The 21,052-nt window shown below is 51.0% G+C and overlaps 1 protein-coding gene across 1 annotated transcript in view; it reads left to right on the top strand.

Annotated features, from left to right (window-relative positions):
* FGFR1 (fibroblast growth factor receptor 1) overlaps nucleotides 1-21,052 on the top strand; it is a 38,403-nt gene that overhangs the window by 8,887 nt on the left and 8,464 nt on the right. The window contains exons 2-7 of the mRNA XM_008582816.1: nucleotides 13,475-13,741; nucleotides 15,267-15,356; nucleotides 15,604-15,776; nucleotides 18,120-18,243; nucleotides 19,332-19,522; nucleotides 20,476-20,626. Coding sequence (XP_008581038.1) covers nucleotides 13,475-13,741; nucleotides 15,267-15,356; nucleotides 15,604-15,776; nucleotides 18,120-18,243; nucleotides 19,332-19,522; nucleotides 20,476-20,626 — 996 coding nt within the window. The remainder of the gene's footprint in view (nucleotides 1-13,474; nucleotides 13,742-15,266; nucleotides 15,357-15,603; nucleotides 15,777-18,119; nucleotides 18,244-19,331; nucleotides 19,523-20,475; nucleotides 20,627-21,052) is intronic.

Raw genomic sequence — 21,052 nt, 5'->3', positions numbered from 1 at the left:
CTGTGTTATACTCCATCCCTATCTCAAATTGGGCTTCTCCCCCAAATTGAGGCAGAGCAACTTTTGAATTTAAACGTTGCTGGCCCAGTCCCCTTTATCTCACAGGAATCCGGCTCTGCGATCCTTGTGGGGCGGTGCGTACGTCTGTGATGGAGGGGCTTACCTTGTGCCATTCCTCCTGTGACATGCTGCTCTTTACTGTGAGGTGTTGTGTCAGTCACAGGTCAGTCACAGGTCTGCAAGCTGCCCTAGAATAACCAATAGAATAAAAACCCACTGACGCTGCCTTTTCCACTGTAGCCAGAGACCGCCTGCTTGGAGAAGTTGCAGGATCACACGTCCCCAAAGTGTCAGGTGCCATATCTGAGTTTTCTTTGTAGGTCACACTTGGTCTAGAATGTAGCGGTACCACCCGGACATATAAACGACCTAGGTTGCTTCTAAAACTCTTGTGGTTCAACAACGTCTTATGGATGGAAATAAACATGTCAGAAGCTTCACAGGGTCTGGGCATTCGCGGTTTTTTGAGGCTACTAATGTATTTTTTAAAAATGAGCAAATACAAAAAAGGGTGGGGGAGAGTTCTAAAAGTTTGTTTTTAGTGTTTACATTTAGTACGTTAATGTTTTATTAATTTTATATTTTTTATTTAAAAAGGGCCGAGCCCGTGGCGCACTCGAGAGAGTGCAGCGCTGGGAGTGCAGCAGCGCTCCCGCCGCGGGTTCGGATCCTATATAGGGATGACCGGTGCGCTCACAGCGCAAATATAGTATAATGCAGTTGGGCTAGTTACAGAATAATAACAGATTTAAACAATATGTGTTAATCTGTGGTGTGCTACTGTAGTGCCCCAAGAATAGAACTCAGATCTATGGAAAGTTGGTAAGTGTTTTCCTCCAGTTCTGCCTGTTACACTGGGAGAAAATATCAAAAGTCTTGGAGGCCCCTCTTGAATGCTTCAATTTGAGGCCCAGGACAAATACCATTCTTCCCCTGCCCTCGCCAGTGGGGGTTAGGTGCAGCTCTGGCCAGTGTTAGTCTTACCAGACATGCGCAAAAAAAAGTTTACATTGTGTAATGATAAAATTTTTTTTTAAAAACACGCTAATTCCATGAAGGGGCTCCACCTTCATGACCTCATCTAAACCAAATTACCTTCCAAATTCCTTTTGTACTAATAACATCACATTGGGGGTTATGATCTCAGCGTAGGAATTTTGGGGATACACAAAACATTAGGTTCATAGCAAGGAGTTACCCTTCTTAATACAGTTATGTATTCTGAATACCACTTAAATTAGCAGTATCCAAGAAGTGGAAAAAATGAGGGCAACATGCCATTAAGCTGTGTTGGTCACAGGAGGCCCCTTAAGCAGGTCCAGGCTCTCAGCTTCAATTCTGGAGCCAAGGCTTTGCCTGATTTTTGGATTTCTCTGAGTGCTGGGCACAGCATAAAATGTGCTTTTAAAAAAAAGATCAAGAATATGCTAAACAATAAGGCTGTGGATTGCCATAGACATTTTCAGCTACTTTATAATAATATTAAGTATATATTTGCATATAGCTTGTATATATTGTGTACAGGGTTCTACAATATTTAAATGAATACTCATGCTTTATTAAAAGAAAGAAGACATATGCAAATATAATAAATAACTCATTTAAGAGTTGTCATCCAAAGATTACATCAAATAAGTACATAAAACCCAGGTTATGAGGACATCTGAAACCACAGGGAATGGATGGCCTCTTCCTCCAAGTGAAGGGACAAATTGAGCATCATTGTGGGCTACAACTATATACAAACATACGCACACAGATATTCACGTACATATACATACATGCATCACACACACATATATACACATACATATGTATACATGCACACCCACACATACATATAAAAATGTTCAGTACATATTACATGCTCAGTTAATACTTTTTGAATAAATGAATGCATAGGTAAGTTACTATCCATCTTCTTTTTTTTAAAAGATACATAAAATTTCTAGCTTTAAAAAGGAAAAGCTATGGGCCGGCCCGGTGGCGCACTGGAGAGTGCACCGCTTGGGAGGGCGGCGGCGCTCCCGTTGAGGGTTCGGATCCCATGTGGAGACCGGTTCCTGCTCACTGGCTGAGCGCGGTGCGGGCGCAACACCGAGGGTTGCGATCCCGTTGCCGGTCCCTGGTACGGGCGCGACACTGAGGGTTGCGATCCCATTACCGGTCAGTAAAAAAGACAAAAAGGAAAAAAAAAAAGGAAAAGCTAGGAATAAAACCTTTTTCAATGGGAAGGTAAGGAAAATAGGTGAGAAATAGTTATTGCTACCATGTACTGAGCTCTTACGTCATCTAATTCAGTGGTCCTCAGATTTTTGTGGTGCAGTGTCAGCTGGAGGGCTTATTGAAACACGTCTCTGAGCTCCACTTCCAGAGCTCTTGATCCTGAGCTTGGATGCTCTAACAAGTTCCCAGGGGATGCTGATGCTGCTGGTCTGGGGAGCACACTTCGAGAATCTCTGATATCAATTAATTCTCACCCCCTCAAAAAAGTCTGTAGGGTAGGTGTTATCATTTCCATTAAACGACTTAGGAAACGGGCTCAGAGTTGTAAACAAATAAGCTTGCCAAGATTACAGCTAATAGCCTAACCGTGGTCTTGTCAGTACCAGCGCCTACAGCTCTAACCCCTCTGCTGGGAGGGGTGAGGAAGGCGGGCTGTCTAGAGTCTGGGAGGAGAAAGACGGAATACAGCGGGAGGGGGAGCGGTGGGGGAGGGGAGGGAGGACGGGAATGGGGAAGTGGGCTAAAGGCTTCCCTGGGAAGGAAGGAGACCCTCTTCCTGGAATGACCTCCTGACGCCGCTAAGTCAAGCTAAGTCAATTATCAGCGTCTTTGGAATGCTGATTAGCTCTCCAACCGCTTAGAAGAGTCTTCTGCATTCAGAAACCTCTGTTCCTTTATTGTCAAACTTCAGAGTTTACTTTTGGAATTAAGGTTTATTTTCCTTAGGTTTTAGGAATTAGCTTTTGAACCTTAGAAGAGTCAGGTTCCTTTACGAACTACTGAGTGAAGGTCTCCATTTGGCATTCAAAACTTCTTTCGTCGTATTTGAGCAACAGACTGTATTCACGCCTGAAGACATTTACAAGTGGCATTCGTTTTATAATTTTATCCTTTCTTCACTATCCTCAAACTCCCCATGCATTTAAAAAACTTATCTGCCTACCTGCTCTCATGGGTTGGTATATTATGAGCATCAAAAAAAGACAGCAAATAGGGCCGGCCCGTGGCTCACTCGGGAGAGTGTGGTGCTGATGACACCAAGGCCACGGGTTCAGATCCCATATAGGGATGGCCGGTTGGCTCACATGGGAGAGCATGGTGCTGACAACACCAAGTCAAGGGTTAAGATCCCCTTACCAGTCATCTTTAAAAAAAAAAAAAGACAGTAAAGTGAATCCTTCAAGGATACCTGGGCTTTCTGACAGTCACGGCCTCTCAGCTACATGAGAAGCATTTATTGAAGTGCTGGTGGCCAGAGCTCCTTGAGCAAAACAGAACCCATTTTCTTAAGGACGACTAAAGGAGGGCTCTTCCCTTCCCTTGTGCCCGGGGAGCTCTGTGCTCATGGTGGGGCAGGAGGGGAGGGCAGTGGACCCTGCCCCTCGATCTGGGGAGACCCACTGGGCAGAGCCTGACCAGTCAGGCAGCCTTGTCACTTCACAGTGGAGGAAGCTGAGGCTTGGGGGAGGCGACTTGTCCGGGTCACACAGTTGGTGGTAGGGCCAGTCATCTGAGTGATTTCCACTCTGCTACACCCAGCCTGTGACAGCCACCTGCGGCTCAAGCCGAGTTTGGGACTGAATGGCTTTTACAAGGACCTCAAACTAGGCTGTCTCTTCCCTCAGGACATCTAGAGTGTTGACATTACTGAGAGCAGGAATCTGTTCCCCAGGATTCTGATCGTTCCGATCCCCTAGGACATCTGAGCGCAGGAGTGTAGATATCTGGCTTTCGCCTCATTCTTCCACCTGCTGTCTCTGTACCCGAGAGCCATGCCATCTCAGGTAGAAAAATTCATCAGCCGTGTTCTTTTAATTTCCCAAAGCTGTGAGTCACGAGTGCTCAGCTTTCATGCTGTGTGTGTGAAAGTGAATGAGACTGAAGAGTGACTGTGGTGTGTGGACAGATGGGGATATAAATGAAGCGACTTCTGGGTCCCCACTGTCCCAGAAATCTGTGAAACAGACCGGTGGCCACAGATGTTTAGGTTTCATGGGCCAGTGAAATTTCCCCCATCTTTTGGAACCCACATAGGGTCATAAACTAATACTGTCTACTACCTTCACCGTTTAGGTTTTTTTATTGTGATAAAATATACATAACATGGGCCGGCCCGGTGGCACACTGGAGAGTGCGCCGCTTGCCGGTTCCCGCTCGCTGGCTGAGCGTGGTGCGGGCGCAACACCAAGGGTTGCGATCCCGTTGCCGGTCCCCGGTATGGGCGTGACACCGAGGGTTGCGATCCTGTTACCGGTCAGTAAAAAAGACAAAAAAAAAGGGAAAAAAAAAAATATATATATATATATATACATAACATAAAATTTGCCATTTTGACCAGTTTTAAGTGTACAGTTGGCGTGAGCTGCTGTGCAGCCGTCACCAGCACCCTCTGCAGAACTTGCTCCCCTCCCCTGAGTCTCTGCCCTCGGACCTAACTCCCTGTGCTCCCCTCCTCCAGCCCCGTGTAACCCCATCCTGCACCATTTCCTTTAAAAGGATGTTTTATCATCTTTGTTTTCATAATGGAAAAATGATGACAATTCTTTACACTGAAAAAAATGTAGCTTTATGAAGAGCCCGTTCCCGTCCACTCCGGACTGGGCGGTGACCGGGACCCGGCGCTGCAGTGGTGAGGCCAGGACGGCGGGCACTGGGGGGTGCGGACAGCCTTGGGGAGTGGTGCTCTCGAGCACCCACTGTGGATTTGGGGGGTCTAGAGGCACATTCGGAAACAGCTGAGGCCTCTACTCATTCATCAGCAAGTTTGGGGAATGGCAACTCTTTCCTGCCCAGCTGCTGGCCTTCCCTTCCCCAAACAAGCTCTGCTGAGCAGCAGGGAGGGGAGGCTGCCCAAGAGGCCCACGGAGGGCGGGGGTGGGGGCGGGAGAGGGAGAGGGAGAGGTGAGAGGCAGGCAATGCATTCTTTTCTTTAAGGAACCTGACCGGACTTTAAGGTCAGAGCACAGCAGAGAGTGGGAGCTGCAGGGTCCCTCCCCTGCTCTTAATGATCTTTCCATTACAGAACCCAGACCAGGAAGTGCATGACAGGTCGCAGCTGCAGACACATGGCTGGGAGGCCTGGGCTCTGGGCCAGAGGTGGGAGGGTCCGAGCTCCCCTGTAACAGCAGGACCCTACACACACACATACACACACACACCCCACTTCAGCTAACAAGTTAGTGGAGGATGTTCTTACTCATGCATTGTGACAGTCGGTGACCAGTTGTCCTTTAGCTTTACAGTTAGACATGACTTTCAATAAAGTCAGGAGAAGACGCCCCACCTGTGTCTACATCCCCCCAACCTACAGTCCACATAAATGGCCCTTACTGAATTTTGGGTTCCTTTGGGGAGCTTTCTATCATTGAGCAGAGGCTCTCACTCCTTTTCTCAAAATAGGACCCACGTAATGTGGCTCTAGAGGCTTCCATAGGCCTCCAGGGGAGCTGCTGGCCCCAGGCTTAATGCCTTTAAAATAGCATGTTTTCCTCTCTAGGAGTCTTCAAACTGCCAGTTTCAAAATCTGTCTAGGGGGAGGTCTACACGCGAGAGCCTGGGCTTTGCAAATCGTGGCTTCAAACCGTGAGGCATGAGTGGAGCTTCCTTCATTTTTTCAGTCTTCATTGGGGATGGCTCTTTCCACTTACAAGTTGCTCAGGAAATGTTAATTTACCCTCAACTGTGTCTAGGGGGGTAGTTGTCACACAGGAGTTTCTGTCTCCACCACCAGCTGTGTTGTTGGCTTTCTTCCCTGAACCTGCCAAGGCTGGTGCCAAATGTGAAATGGTGACACAAACTTCTAGGAACTGTGAGCTCAGACCGCCCTGGCCTGTAGCCGCAGGCCGTCCACCTCTGCTCCTGGGTGACTGAGTGAACCTCCCTCTTCTCAGGGCGCTTCTTGCCTGCTGGGAAGATAGGAGAGAGAGAAGCAACGTGTGCGGGGAATAGTCTCGGGAAGCGGGTGTGGTGACAGTTGAACTGCCCAGGGCCTGTCAGGGAACGGTTGCCATGAGAGCTTTTGCTGGGGAGGAAGAAGGGGCGTTTCTTTCAAAACAGCTCCTGGGCACGTTCCTTTGTTAATCACTTCATGACAGCCCTTCTGGCGCTGGAGAGTGCTGTGCCCGATGCGGGAGGAGGGGACGCTGGTGCCAGTGGGGCGGGGGCGAGACCCACAGGGGACCGTGCTGTTGGAGCGCGCGGGTTGCCCCTGCCGGACCGGCCCCCGGTGCCCGCCGTGAGCGTGACAGGAACCCGCTCGGCACCGGCCCGCTCGGGGCTCCTGCCCGGCGCTGGGGGAACTAGATCTGGGGGGTCGTGGGGCGGGCCCAGGACCCTGGCTGTGGCTTTGGCCGGCACAGGCGGCTCTGCACTAAGTTACAGTGACGAGGTGGGACACACAAAAGAGTGAAGTCTTTTTTTAATAAAAACAAAACCGAGCCGCGGCCCAGGCCCCGGGCTGCTGGGCGAGGACGGCTTCCTGTCAGGATTAGCCCGGCCCGAGCGCGCGCCTTTCTCCTCAGGAAATGCCTTCAGTCAGCCCGGCCGGGTCCCCATGGCAACGCGCGAGGGACCTGCTGACAGAGGCCATTCAGCCGCCATTGTCCCTCGGCCCCTTTGTGGCGTTCTGTGGGGCTGAAGGTGGAGGTTTACGTGTTAATGGGCTCTTCTGGCCGTGGCCCATTTGCATGCAAAATGTTCCTTCTTACCCGTTTCTCTTTTTCAACTTTTTAAAAAAGCCCTTCTCCAAACCCCCTGGGTCTGGGTCGGCACCGCGTCAGCCCGCTCCTGGCCCGGGGTGGCCCATGGCTCAGCTCCCTGGCCGCACCCAGGCCCTCTCGGAGGGTGCTGCTTACCCGGCTCGAGGTGACATTCTCTGCTCTGTCCCGGTCTCGCCACACCAAAGGAAGTTTTCGGCTCCATTTCAAAGCCCGAATAACGTACTGAAACCTCTGCAGAGGGCTCCTGGGGCCCCCTGGGCCTTCTGGCTTCCTTTCGAGTTGCTTCCAAAGCCACCCCGAGTGCCTCCCCACCCACAATTGCCCCTCACTTATCTCTGGGGAGTTTGTGCCGAGACAGTAAACATTCCTAGACCACCAGTCCCCCGTGTTACTGGAGAGGGCGGCCGGGCCAACTCTCGTACCCCCGAAGCCCCAAATCCCACGGGTTTAATAGCGGCGAGGAGAGAAGTCGCTGCCCTGAGATGTCATGCGAGTGACTGATGCCTGGCTTTTGCTGGGGGCAGGTCGTTGGAGCCCTGGGCCCGTTGGCGGTAGAGTGTAGACCTCACAGTGTGGATAAGACATGCTGGTGGCCCAGCCCCGCAGCCACGCCACATAAGTGCAAGATAGAGCCACGTCCGTCTCGAGCCCAGGGAAGGCATATCGCGAACAGGTGAAGGTGACTGGGCACGTCTCAGAAGACTGAGTTCTGAGGTCCAGGGACGTGACGGGGTGACTGGCAGCATGTGGGGTGCGGTGAGCGTGCTGTGCGCATTGCCAGTATTCGGGGTGCTGTTTACACAGTTGCCCAGTGACCCCGGGGAACGTACGGGAGGCACGTGGTACCCTGCCAGGGTGTGCACTTAGGTTCGTGTTGAGTGATGGGGCTTCGGGATGGACAACTTCCAGACCAAATTGGCCATTATGGGACCAGGGCTGGTAAAGGGTTTCAAAACGCCTTTTCAGGTGTATTTGTACACGGGGCGTGAATGGCCGGCAGAGAGAGTCACTGCAGAGAGCTACGTTTCCTGGGACTCTTCCGTTTTCTGCCATGAACCTTCTGTTCCAGGCTGGCTTCATCTCACGCTGCCCTCCCCCCAAGGCACCGCCCTGCTCATGAGCACCCCGTTCTTTTCCGCTCCCCCCTGAGTTTTCCCTCATCTAAATCCTGCATTTGCTCCTCTCCGCCTTCCCTGCCATGTTGTCCAGCCCCTGCTGTGGCACCAGTACTTCAGTTTTGTGACTGAAGAGCCTGCCTGGACTGCCTGGACTTGCTTCCTGTGTTCTCCAGGTGTCCGTGTGGCTGTGTAAGGTGCTTCGTACATATCAAGGTGTTGGGTGAACCTTATCACCCAGTTAGGGCAGGCAGGGTGTATGTCTTCTGTGCCTTTGTTTAGCCCATCTCTCCTTGCACAGTGATAGGGCTCCCAGAGTCACCTAATCATAACTATTTTGAAGAAAGTTCCCTGTCTTCTCCTCGGCTTTTCAGGAACTGGGTCTCATTTTCTCATGAGAATGACAAGGATTGTATAGGTTTGGGCCCCCTCAAGGCTCCCTTCCCCCACCACACACACTGCCCATGGCTTTTAGAGTCAAGAACTTGGATCTGATCTGACGTACCCAAGGCAGGGCTACCACTAAATTACTGTGGGAGATTTCGGGCCAGTCCTGCTATACGCAAAATACCATACCTGTTGGCTTGTTGGGAGTTAACAAAGCTGCAGTATTGGGGGGTGGATAGGAAGGGAGAGGGACTCAGTAGGGCTTTATTAACATTAATTATGTTCCAAAACTAACTGCTTCCTTAAGGATTACTGAAAAGAGGGGTCCCAGCCTGTTCCTCGTCCTGCCCCCTGCCCAGCGGTAAAGAGGTGTCATTAGAGAAGCGGGATGGTGTATGAATCCCTTTCACCGCCACTGAAGGGAGCATTAAATAGAGCCTGCACCACTTTCCATGATCCACCCAACACCTACATTGTCCCAGGAGCCTGCATCAGGACTAGAAGCCTCCTCGGTCTCAGATTTTTAGCAGCTAAGCCGGAGCCTTTGTTCTCTCCTGTTTTCTGAAGAGTTGTCCCAGGTGTTGGAAATGCATTGGCAGCCTGAGTCCTCTAAGGATGTTCAAGCTAAGTCCTAGCCCTGCCCTTCCCACGCCTGGTGCTGATGACAGTGACTCTGTTCTGTTGGCACTGAAGCACAATGCACCCTTTTTTTTTTCCACAATGCAATTTTAACACATGGTGCCTAGAACTTGTAATACTGAATGCTGCAATTTGACTCGCAGCCAAACATTTCCAGCCTCTGGCTAGGTCATCAGGGAACCCAGAAACCAAATGTCCTCCAGCCTCCACTCCCCACCTCGTCTCTCAGGAAAGGAGGTGCATAAAGCAAGCATTTGATTGGCCTCCTTCTCAGCATCCCCTTTGTACACTTGAGGACTACATTTCCACCTGGTTCCAATGAACCAGGTTCTCTGAGAGTCAGAATGTTGGTTTCAAGTGGCTGAGCAATAAGCTGGCTTTCTTTTTTTCATCTTTCATGACCAGCCCAATAAAAGCATCAGTTAGCTCTTCTCTTGCTAATTGACACCTAACGTGGCCCGTTGGTCTTGACCAGAGAGAGGCCAGCTCAGAGGAGCCGGAGCTGGAGATGCAAGGGCCTTTCTAATGAGGATTTAAGTGGGGGGCACTGGAAAGACAAAAAGAAGGATGGAGAATAATGACTTGGCTCTTGTGGGCTGGTGGCAAGCAGTGATGCCCTTAAATCAGCCACCTTACAGCTCTTCTCTTGCTAATTGACACCTAACGTGGCCCGTTGGTCTTGACCAGAGAGAGGCCAGTTCAGAGGAGCCGGAGCTGGAGATGCAAGGGCCTTTCTAATGAGGATTTAAGTGGGGGGCACTGGAAAGACAAAAAGATAGGACTCCCCAAGGTCAGGGCAGTGACGCAGACGGGCAGGACCCAGCAAACAAACCAGCGGTTGGTTCCCTTTCCATCACCTCGCAAAAGAAAGTGGCATTCTCCCTGCCTTGTAAATGGAGAGTCTGACACATCCAAGGGTACCTGCTAGCAATGAAAAAGCCAACGTAACCCAAGAGCCCTAGACTGATTTTTGGTTCCTCTGAAAATTAGCTTTTGCCAGATGCTAAATTCAGTTCAAGGTCTATTGAGTAGTTTCTCTGTTTCTGACATTGTTAGGCACCGTGGAGAAATGATAATAAACAATTCTGCTCTGTGTTTGCTAATTCTTAGGAGAGGCAAGACACAAACACTTTTGACGGTTAAGAAATAATACACCCAAATGTCCACTAATTGATGACTAGAATGTGGTATATTGGGACAATGCAATGGTATTAGGCCATTAAAAGGAATGAGGTCCTGAGACATGTTACAATATGGAAGGACCTTGAACACATTATGCTAAGTGAAAGAAGCCAGTCACAGAAGACCATGCATTGCACGATTCCGCTAATACGAGATACCCAGAACAGGCAAACCTATAAAGACAGAAAGCAGATCAGCAGATCAGTTACTTAGATTGGGGACGGGGCTGGCCGATGGGGAGTAACTGCTCTGGATATGGGATTTATTTTGGCAGTAGTGAAAATATTCTAAAGTTAGATTGCATTGATGGTTGCACAACTCTGAATATACTAAAAACCATTGAATTGTACACTCTAAATGGGTGACTTTTATGGTACATGAATTATCTCTGATGTTTAAAAAAGGAACCATACAAGATGGTATGGAATTGAGTATGAATTTGTGTGGTTCAGACAGTCACTGTTTTACAGAAAATTAGAGACGTTCCTGTAGGCAGAAGGCTTCCTGGACATTTTCAAAGGCAGCTTTTGAGTAGTCTGCACAGGAGGCCCCTTGAGAGAGACTGACCGTCTTCCGTAGAGTAAGCTCTGTGGGGCAGGGGTGCACCCGCGGTGGAGCACAGCCAGACGGAGTGGCAGGCCCTGGGAGGGGAAGGAAGCCCCTTGCACAGAGAAGGTGGGAGCAGGCTGGGGGACTGCAGGCCAAGCGGGGATGTGGGCCTTATCTACACACAGCACAGGCTCTTGATCAGAAGTGGGTCTGAACTCCAGCCCGGGAGGCCACTTAGGAGATTATCCCAAGATGCTACTGGGAGGTGGTGAGGACAGAGCAAACCCGAGACATGTTTGGAAGGGAATCGAGGTCTAAACAGTTGTGTCAGGAGAAAAGGAAGCTGGCTCTTGAGGCTTTCTGTAGAAGAGTTTGTCTGGCGTCCTGGTTGGGGCAGGCGGGAGGCGAGCATCTCGGCGGGGCTGGCACACTTGCGTGTGCTTCTGGGGGTGCCCGCGGGTGCTCCTTGCCGTGTTCTTGTCTTCGGGAGCTACTTCCCCTCTCTGGGTCCTGTCACAATAGGCTGTGTGATGCCACAGGCTGAGATGTTGAGTTTACTGTTGACCAACGGCTGGTACAGATCACGAGCTACAAAATATTTAATCAGTGAGGTCACTTGAGGGAAATGAGACGTGATCAATAGGAGTGTCTGCTGTTTGCCTTGAGTCGAGTCCCCACTGCTTTCCTTCTACCTACATTTGGCAAAACCACAAACCGTTAAAAATGGGAAGAATAACCTTTTCCAAGACCCACAAAAGCTTATTTTAGTCCGTTGTGTGGTCTGCTCACCTTTGTGGTGTTCCCCTTGACCGGATTCACAAAAATAAATGTGTGCTAGCCTCGTGGTTTTGAACCCTTTTAAAGCAGTGCCCCCACTTTCGATGACTCAGCATCTAAGATGGGGGGGGGACCCGCAGGTTGGCATGGGCCAGGCCCCCCGCCTTGGCTGCGCAGCCACACCCTCTGTTGTGGCCCCAAGGCCCCTGTGAGGAAAACCATTGTTAGTCTCTGGTACCTTCCGATGCTCCCGACACCCGTTTTCGTTTGCAAGGTTTCTCATGGAAACCTGTTGAGCGCTTCAGAAAGATGCTCATTAAAATGGGGGGAGGGGTAGGAAAGAGAAAAGCGAGTCAGGAGAGGAAGTCAGTGACAAGGTGTGTCTTGTGTTCAGCGAGCATTTATTGAGCAGCTCTTGGGTGCCAGGCATGGGACTAGGTGCTGGAGATTTGAAGGTAAATCTGATGCATCCCCACCCTCGGAACTCAGATGAGAAAGGGGACTGTCCTTCAGCATGGCAGGTGTGGTGGGAGGGCACCTCATCCAGACTGGGCATGAGAAACAGCTTCCAGGCGGGGTTGTCAGCCATGGAGGTGGGCAGCGGGAGCCGGGACAGGCAGGGGCTGCGGGAAGCGTGCTGGGTTTCACCTGCGCACATCGGGGCCCAAGGCAGTTCCCTGTGAGCCTCTCCAAGGCAGTTGGGTGGCACCAAGCGAGAGGCACTTAGTGCGTTCTTTTGGTGGAGGAAGATGTCAGGAGTATGTTGGAGCATCCTAATGGGAAATGGAAACTTCATTTCCCCGTCATGGGAGAAGAGGGGCTGTTCAGGAGACAGGTCATGAGTGCCAGGATGCTGACTGCAAAGCATGTCCAGGTCACTGCCTTCCTGGTGGCAGGAGAGGCACAGGTGCTGTCGGCAGCATTGGATCTCATGAGCAGTGGACGACCTGGGTGGACCCAGAGCTGCTGCCGCAGAGAAGAGAGGTGATGGAGGAATGGAGAGTGGACGTGTGTGACAGTGTGTTGGGGGAGGGGAAGGTGGGGACAGGAGTGGGTGAGCGGGCAGCAGGACGAGGAGAAAAGGACCTTTGTGTGTAACAGCTTCTGCTGCCAGCACAACTGGGGTTTGCGGCAGCTGCAGGCCTCCGTTCCTAATATAGTCAAAAGCTCCGAATCCTCTGGCTGGACACCTGTTAGCTCGAGGTTCCCCTGAGCTGACCTCTCCTTGGGTTGTCTGTCTCACTATGCATCTGCCTCGCTGGGGGGACAGACCCCCACCCTCGCCGAGTCACGTGAACCCGGAGCCCCCGGTTGACAAATTGCCTTCTCTCAACTTGGGTGGGGGCTGCTGGATGTTTGAGGGGCGAGGTTTGTTCAACTGTTACTATGCAAAAGGGAAGGCTGACCTAGCCAAAAGGAGATAGGGCGTTCCTCTGGGAAGTGGACATTCTTGGCAAGGAACAGAGCGTGTGGGGAGGACACTGTGGATGTAAAGAAGTCCTGGGGAGGGCCGACCTCTCCCCCTAGGATGGAGGGAAATGAAACTGATCTGCTTAATGCTGCTGCAGCCGCTTCCTAACTTTGCCTCTTTCTTCTTTGACCTTTGGAGGAGCGGGGTGGAAGAGAAGAGATGGGGGTTCCCAGGTAGCCAGCCATTTCCGACTGACCCTGTACTCCTGTCCCCACCCCCCCAGCTCTGTAGCCCGAGCAGGTGATGCCAGGGCGTTGCAGCTCAGTGTGGCTGCGTAATGCCCTTTATCTCTCCCCTCCCTCCTTCTCCCGGTCCTTGGTTCCTCTTCCCGGCCCCTGTGGTGGCTGCAGCCCAGCCCTGGGGAGCCCCTGTGGAAGTGGAGTCCTTCCTGGTCCACCCTGGCGACCTGCTGCAGCTTCGCTGTCGGCTGCGGGACGATGTGCAGAGCATCAACTGGCTGCGGGACGGGGTACAGCTGGTGGAAAGCAACCGTACCCGCATCACAGGGGAGGAGGTGGAGGTGCGGGAGTCCGTGCCTGCCGACTCCGGCCTCTACACTTGCGTGACCAGCAGCCCCTCGGGCAGCGACACCACCTACTTCTCCGTCAATGTCTCAGGTTGGTAGCAAAGCCCTGACTTCGCCCTGTATCTGGATCTACCTCTCCAACCCTCTCTGCCAGCTTCAGGGGAGGTGAACCTCCTCCCCTTCCATGATTTGCCCCGACTCTGCTTCAGAAACTGCTGCCCACTAACACTGCTCCCTGCCCGCGTGTGGCTTAGCTCTCAGAGGGGTGACCAGGTGGGGCAGTCCCCAGGCCAGAGATCTGGGGCTTCCAAGATCTTCCTTGGAGGTGACACTGATGCTTTTGGGTGTTAAGACCCCGTGATGTTCCCACCACAGCTTGCTCAGATCTCCGGGATGCTTAGTGATGCTCATCTAGCTTCCATCCTGTCACTCCCTTGCCATTTGGACTTGGTACTCGACTTAGTGGTTACAGCCCCAGAACATGGTAGGAAAGGACCCAGGTGCACCGCCATGTCCACAGGCTTTATGGAAACAACTGTTCTCCAGGTTCTGGAGCTGTGCTGGGGGTGGGGCGGGAAGGCGGCAGGTAGGCAGGGAACCCCAGGGCTCGGTGACTTTGTGAATCTGCTGTTTTTAGAGTGAGACTTTCAGAAAACCAGGAACAAAGGAAGTAGAGCTGAGAGTTTCTTTATGCCCTCATGCACCCCAGGGTCCCAACTTGGCACCTCCTCCTAGGCATCATTTAGAGCCTACCCCCCGACCAAGGGACTTGCCTTCTTTATTTCCCTCCAGAGCCCCCAAAGTGCTAGGAAGGGCTGGATAAAGATCCAGCCTGAACCTTGATTGGTGACCACATGTGTGTCAAGCCTGTTCTTACAAGGGGTGGCTACTTGTTGGGGAGAGGTGGTGGCTCTTTATTTCCCTCCAGAGCCCCCAAAGTGCTAGGAAGGGCTGGATAAAGATCCAGCCTGAAACTTGATTGGTGACCACATGTGTGTCAAGCCTGTTCTTACAAGGGGTGGCTACTTGTTGGGGAGAGGTGGTGGCAGCTGCAGGCTGTGGGGTGGGCTCCCTGCCTGCTCTGGTTAAGAAGGGCATCCCCCAATCCTTAGCGGATGCATGCTGGAAAAATTCTGACTGTAGATTGTCCAGCCCATGTCTTTGGAAATATCTTCTAGCCACAGTGTGCCTAGACCTGCCTGGGTTTCTCAATGGCTGACAGTCCAAAGAAAGACACAGGTTCCACAGCAGCTAGTTCTGAGACCCAGCACATCTAGGTGGCATGTGAGTTGAGGCAGTGCCTCTGAGTGCAGGGTGGATTAAATTAAAGAAGAACAGCTGACCCTGATGGAACCACCCAGTGTGAAGGCTTCTAGGCAGAGAGGGGAAGTGCATTGGGTTGGGGGCAGAAGGGGACAAGCACAGGACCATGCAGTTCTTAAGCAGTTTCTCTCCCACTGGGAGGTGGCCACTAAGGAAAAAGCGGGACGTGGTGGTGGGTGGGGGGATTGGTGTTCTTCATTGGTGTGTACCAGCCTGAATGGGTGACTGTTGATATGTTTGGAAATCTTCGAGGTGCCTTGGGGGGACCTCAGTGCCCCTTCTTCTTCCCATAGATGCTCTCCCCTCCTCAGAGGATGACGACGATGATGATGACTCCTCTTCAGAGGAGAAGGAGACAGATAACACCAAACCAAACCGTATGCGTGAGACACTGTTTCCTACCTTACTGCCCTGCGATCTGGCGGTTGGGTTTAAGAGGGAAGGGGGAGGAGAGGGCACGTGGGGTCATGACGCCCAACTGCGATCCCAGTAAATGTTCTGATAAACACCTGGCATTGGCCACAGGTGTTGGGCAGATGGGCAGGGCACTTCCAGGTCCTGGCCTGGGCCCTCCCTCCTGAGCCTGACCACTCCCCCCACCCCGCCCGTCTCTTGGCTTTCCCCGGGCAGCTGTGGCTCCATATTGGACGTCCCCAGAAAAGATGGAAAAGAAGTTGCATGCAGTGCCAGCTGCCAAGACCGTGAAATTCAAATGCCCTTCCAGTGGGACGCCCAACCCCACGCTGCGTTGGTTAAAAAATGGCAAAGAATTCAAACCTGACCACAGGATTGGAGGATACAAGGTATGTGTACGCGTATCTCTACGAAAGTTAGGGTAAGCGGAATGAGAGAAGCTGAGTTGGAAAATCCTTATTATATTCCTCTAATTGTTTTTAGTAATGTTTTCTAACTCTAAAGGGAATGTGCTTTTTATTATTTTTTTTATTTTATTTTTTTTTTTTTTGTCTTTTGTCTTTTTCCGTGTCTGGCAACGGATCGCAACCCTCAGTGTTGCCCCCGTACCGGACCGGGGACCGGCAACGGGATCGCAACCCTCGGTGTTGCTCCCGCGCCTCGCTCAGCCAGTGAGCGGGAACCGGTCTGCATGTGGGATCCGAACCCTCGGGCGGGAGCACTGCCGCGCTTCCCAAGCAGCGCACTATCCATTGTGCCACCGGGCTGGCCCCGGGAATGTGCTTTTTAAAATTCCAACTACAAAAAGTACAAATAAAATTTTAAAATCTTTTCAGTCTTTTTCTGTGTATATAGTTTGTACATAATTGATCACATTGTGTATATAATTTATCTTGTCATTTGTTAGGAATGTGTTGTATTTCAAGCATGAGTGTTTGAAAGATAATTTTTCAAGGCTACATAAGATTCCATTATTAAAATATCCCAGAATTCAATGAACTATTTTGTGGCTATTAGGTATTTTCTAGTTTTTCACTATTATAAATAATGTTGGAGCAAATATCTTCATCAGCATTTTTAAACGTGCTTCCTTAGGACAGATTGCTAGAAGTGAAATCAGAGCATAAGCATGTTACCCAATTACTTTCTTAAAAGAGAAAACTAATTCACTCTTCAGTAGCAGAGCATCAGAATGACAAGTTCATGATACCTTTGCCAACAAATCTGACAGATAAAAGTATAGTCGTCCCCCTTACTCGAGGCTCCACTTTCCTCCGTTTCAATTATCTGTAGCCAAATATAGGTGAGTACAGTACAATAAGATATTTTGAGAGAGACGACATTCACATAACTTTTATTACAATATATTTTTATAATTGTTCTATTTTATTATTAGTTATTGTCATTAACCTCTTGTGCCTAATTTATAAATTAACCTTATCATAGGTGTGTGTGCATAGGACAAAACATAGTGCCGTCATCTCTCGGTGTCCATGGGGGATTGGTTCCAGGACCCCCATAGATACGAAAATCCGCAGATGCTCAAGTCCCTAATATAAAAAAAGGCACAGTATTTGCATATAACCTACGTGCCTCCTCCCATGTGCTTTAAATCACCTCTAGATTACTTTTAATACCTAACACAAGGCCTGCACATGACTTCATTCATGTGAGTTCAACATAGTACTTTGCACACAACAAATTCAAGTTTTGCTTTTTGGAACTCTGAGGAATTTTTTTCCCAAGTATTTGTAATTTGTGGTCGGTTGAATCCATAGTTGCCAAACCCATGGATAGGGAGGGTCAACTATACTGTACGAATAGTGTTCAGTACTATCCACGATTTCAGGCATCTGCTGGGTGGGGGGTCTTGGGACATGTCCCCCCCAGATAAGGATGACTACTGTATTTCATTGTTCTCTTGTGTATTTTGCTTATTAACAAAGTTAGAATTTTCGTATGTTAATAAGAAATTTTCATTTCTTCTTGTGCAAATTGTGTTATATCCTTTGCCCATTTATATTTGCAGGAAGAATGTCTTTATCATGATCCTTTCTTGAGAGTCTCTGATCATCTTTATAATCCCAGTTTCACTCTCATCTCAGCTAGCTTCCCTTTTTCCCATTAATCCTGTATTTAAAAAGTAGAGGGAATCCTAAAGAATAGGGAAACATTCAAGCACTTACTGAATGCAAGGCACTGTGCTTAGATGGTACAAGACATCGTTTCCAGAAAGACATTCCAGCCTACTAGGAGGGCCGATGTCATGAAAAGCAGACTGTGATCTGTGCTGCAGTAGAGGTCCAGAGGGAGGGGTGAGCACAGTTCTGACCAGAGACTGGGCTGGAGGAGATGGTTTTTGAAATGAGATGTCAAGGACAGACAGGGCCAGCTCTCAGCAGGAGAGCCGTCCCGGGCACAGGACTGGCATGGGCAGAGGTACAGAGTTGGGAAGGTTCCTGATGTATTAGGGGCAGTTTGCAGATGTCACATTTGTGCAGACCACAGATGGCCCTGAGTGACACAGGGACTTGAACACCATGGGGAAGGCTTCAGCATCCTCACGACCATCTACCGGTGGGCCGAGGACGGGGCTCTCTGCCTCATCCAGGCAGGCTGCAGGGCGGGGCCACCGGCTGTGGGGGAGCACATGGTACCAGCATTCCCATGTGACTTCTGCCCACATTTTCCTCCAGACCGTCAACAGAGCCCTTTGGTGTGTTTCCCTTCAGGTCCGTTACGCCACCTGGAGCATCATAATGGACTCTGTGGTGCCCTCTGATAAGGGCAACTACACCTGCATTGTGGAGAATGCATATGGCAGCATTAACCACACCTACCAGCTCGATGTTGTGGGTAAGCAGGCAGAGGCAGCAGGAGGGCAGGGCAGGGGTGTGGAGAAAACAGCCTCGGTGTCCAGCTTTCCTAGCGATGGAGTCGTGACATTGTTTGTCATTTCCTGACTTTGTCACCTTAAGCAGGTCACTCCCCGCTTTGAACCTCATCTTTCTTATCTGTAGAGTGAAGATGTTGAGACAGGAGTTCATCTCAAAGCTGCCACTGTGAAATGGAAGGTGCTGTTGACAGTCTGTTCTGAGGGACGTGGCTGGTGCAGTGACCCTCAGTGTAGCACTAATAGTAGCCATTGCTAATGAATGCCAGCAGTATGCTGGGCTCTTTAAGTACATGCCAGCGATTCTCACAGCACCCCTGCAAAGGTGGACACTGTTAGACTAGCTGTACACAAGAGTGCACTGAGGCTCCGAGAGGCCAACAACTTGTTAATGCAGAAGTCCAGGCCTGTGCTGACTCCAGAGTATCACAGGAGACTCTAGGAAGAATGTCATGCCTCTCAGGGCTGTTACTGCAGCCTGTTCCTTCTAGAAGTTGTGAGTCTTGTTCCCTAGAGATCTTAAGGTGCATCACAGATGGCATTCTGTCTTGGTTTTGATGATATGGAGTAATAGGAGGCTGTGGTCCAGGGGTTCTGGGGTAGGGTCTGTGATTCCACATTTCTAACACACTCCTGGGTGATGCTGGTGCCACTGCCCCTGGACCATGCCTCAGCCAGCAGGAGTCTAAGTGACTCGCTGTCATTTTGGCTAAGGAGAAGTAGGCTGTGCTGTGGTCTGGGGTGTGACTAAGTTATAGAACACTCCATTAAGGCAGGAGAGACTTACATGCCTGTAAATATGGATATGCCTGGGGTAGGAGGTTCCCGATAGCTTAGGGCCTGAAGAGAGTGTCCCTTCTCCCAGCTCAGGTTGGGGGTCTGGGGCTCAGCAGAGCCATGGGGAAGTTCACTGACCCTCACTTGGAAGGCCAAGGGGGTACTGGTGTGGGTGTACCTCTCTTCAGCCGTCTGTGGGATGCCCTCAGTCAGCATCCCAACCAGAACCAGGTGCGGTAGGGCCTGATGAGCCTCTCCTCACCTTCTGCCCTAGAGCGGTCCCCTCACCGGCCCATCCTGCAGGCAGGGCTGCCCGCCAACAAGACGGTGGCCCTGGGCAGCAATGTGGAGTTCATGTGCAAGGTGTACAGCGACCCACAGCCTCACATCCAGTGGCTAAAGCACATCGAGGTGAATGGGAGTAAGATCGGTCCAGACAACCTGCCCTACGTCCAGATCTTGAAGGTAATCTTGGCCCCAGTCGTCATGGGCCAGTGTGCGGGGTAGGAGACCAGGGTCTCCTAGGGTCCCTGTGGTCAGGCTCAGTGCCGGGATTAGGACTCTTCCTTACCCTTTAGGCGCATACTCCATCTTAGCAGAGATCTGGCCACTTTCCCCAGGACTAGTGACAAAGATCACACACTGGAGGTGATTTGGGAATGGAGGGCAGGGGGAGGGGGCAGTGCTGCCTTCCACAGAGCTTTGAGAGGGACTCTGCTGGGGCTTTGGGCCAGACACTCAAGGAGGCATCTGGACTCCTGCTTTTTCACTGCCCAGAACCAAAGCCTTTCCCGCGAGCACGTCCTAGTCTCAGCCTGATTCCCAAATGACGGTCTTTCTGGCAAATGGGGTGAATAAGGGCACAGCTTAAGTAGAGCTGGAAACGCAAATGCCACGTGGAAGTTGTAAGCAGCATGGGGAGTAATGGCACTCTCTTCCTTTCCCTCTCACTCCCAGACTTCCACTGTCCCCGAGTGCTCCATTAATCCAGGGAAGGCAATTGCCTAAATCTCCAACAGGAAGTAACCAGAAGCTGGGAAAGTTGTTTACCTCTTTGTCCCAGAGTTAGGCCTCATCCTGCCCTGGCTTGGCTGTCCCAAAGGTTTACTGGCCGTCCCTTCTCTTCGCTATTAGTGCTGAAGCTGCTCTGTAGCAGGTGGGCCTGTTGCTTTGGGAGGAGTGGGTTTAACAGAAACAGAACATTTCATTTGTGGCAGTGATATATTTTTTTTCAATCAAGTGCTTTGGACTTTTGAAGTCAACTTGTTTTGTCCTGCTAAAAAGGGAAAGATGACAAATCACACTTAGTATCTCCCCTGCCTTAGCTCCCTGGGCCTGCCTGGAAGTTACATGGGAGCTAAGTACGGCCACATCGCAGCGTTTGCCCAACTGACTGGTGTGTCGTTGGTTTGTTCCAGCATTCGGGGATTAATAGCTCGGATGCGGAGGTGCTGACCCTGTTCAATGTGACAGAGGCCCAGAGCGGGGAGTATGTGTGTAAGGTTTCCAATTATATTGGTGAAGCTAACCAGTCTGCGTGGCTCACTGTCACCAGACCTGTGGCAAAAGGTAATGCGGAGATGGATGGGACCCTGTGCTGGGAATTTGACTTAGGCCCCAAGCTGCTGGGGCAAGTGGGGCAGCCAGCGCCGAACTCTCCCTGTTACCCTGCTGTATCTCTAGTGCCCAGGGCCATGGAAAAATACCTGGCCGGGAGGCTGGTTTGGTTCGGTTCTGTGTTGGTGTTTGCTGGCTCCCTCTGTGCCTTTTGTGTGTTCCCTGGCTGTGTGTGTGTGTGTGTGTGTGTGTGTGTGTGTGTGTGTGTGTGTGGACTTGTGGGGACACAGTCTGACTGTGTTAAGAGTGATCCTTCAGGGGCCAGCCCGGTGACGCACTGCTACAGTGCGCCACTTGGGAGTGTGCCGGCGCTCCCGCCGAGGGTTCGGATCCCACATACAGACCGGCCGCTCACTGGCTGAGCGAGGTGCGGGCTGC

The sequence above is a fragment of the Galeopterus variegatus genome, unplaced genomic scaffold (genome assembly GCF_000696425.1).
Source record: "Galeopterus variegatus unplaced genomic scaffold, G_variegatus-3.0.2 Scaffold2727, whole genome shotgun sequence".
NCBI lineage: Eukaryota > Metazoa > Chordata > Mammalia > Dermoptera > Cynocephalidae > Galeopterus > Galeopterus variegatus.
The sequence above is the reverse complement of the archived record's forward strand: the minus strand, read 5'-3'. Positions and strand labels throughout refer to the sequence as shown.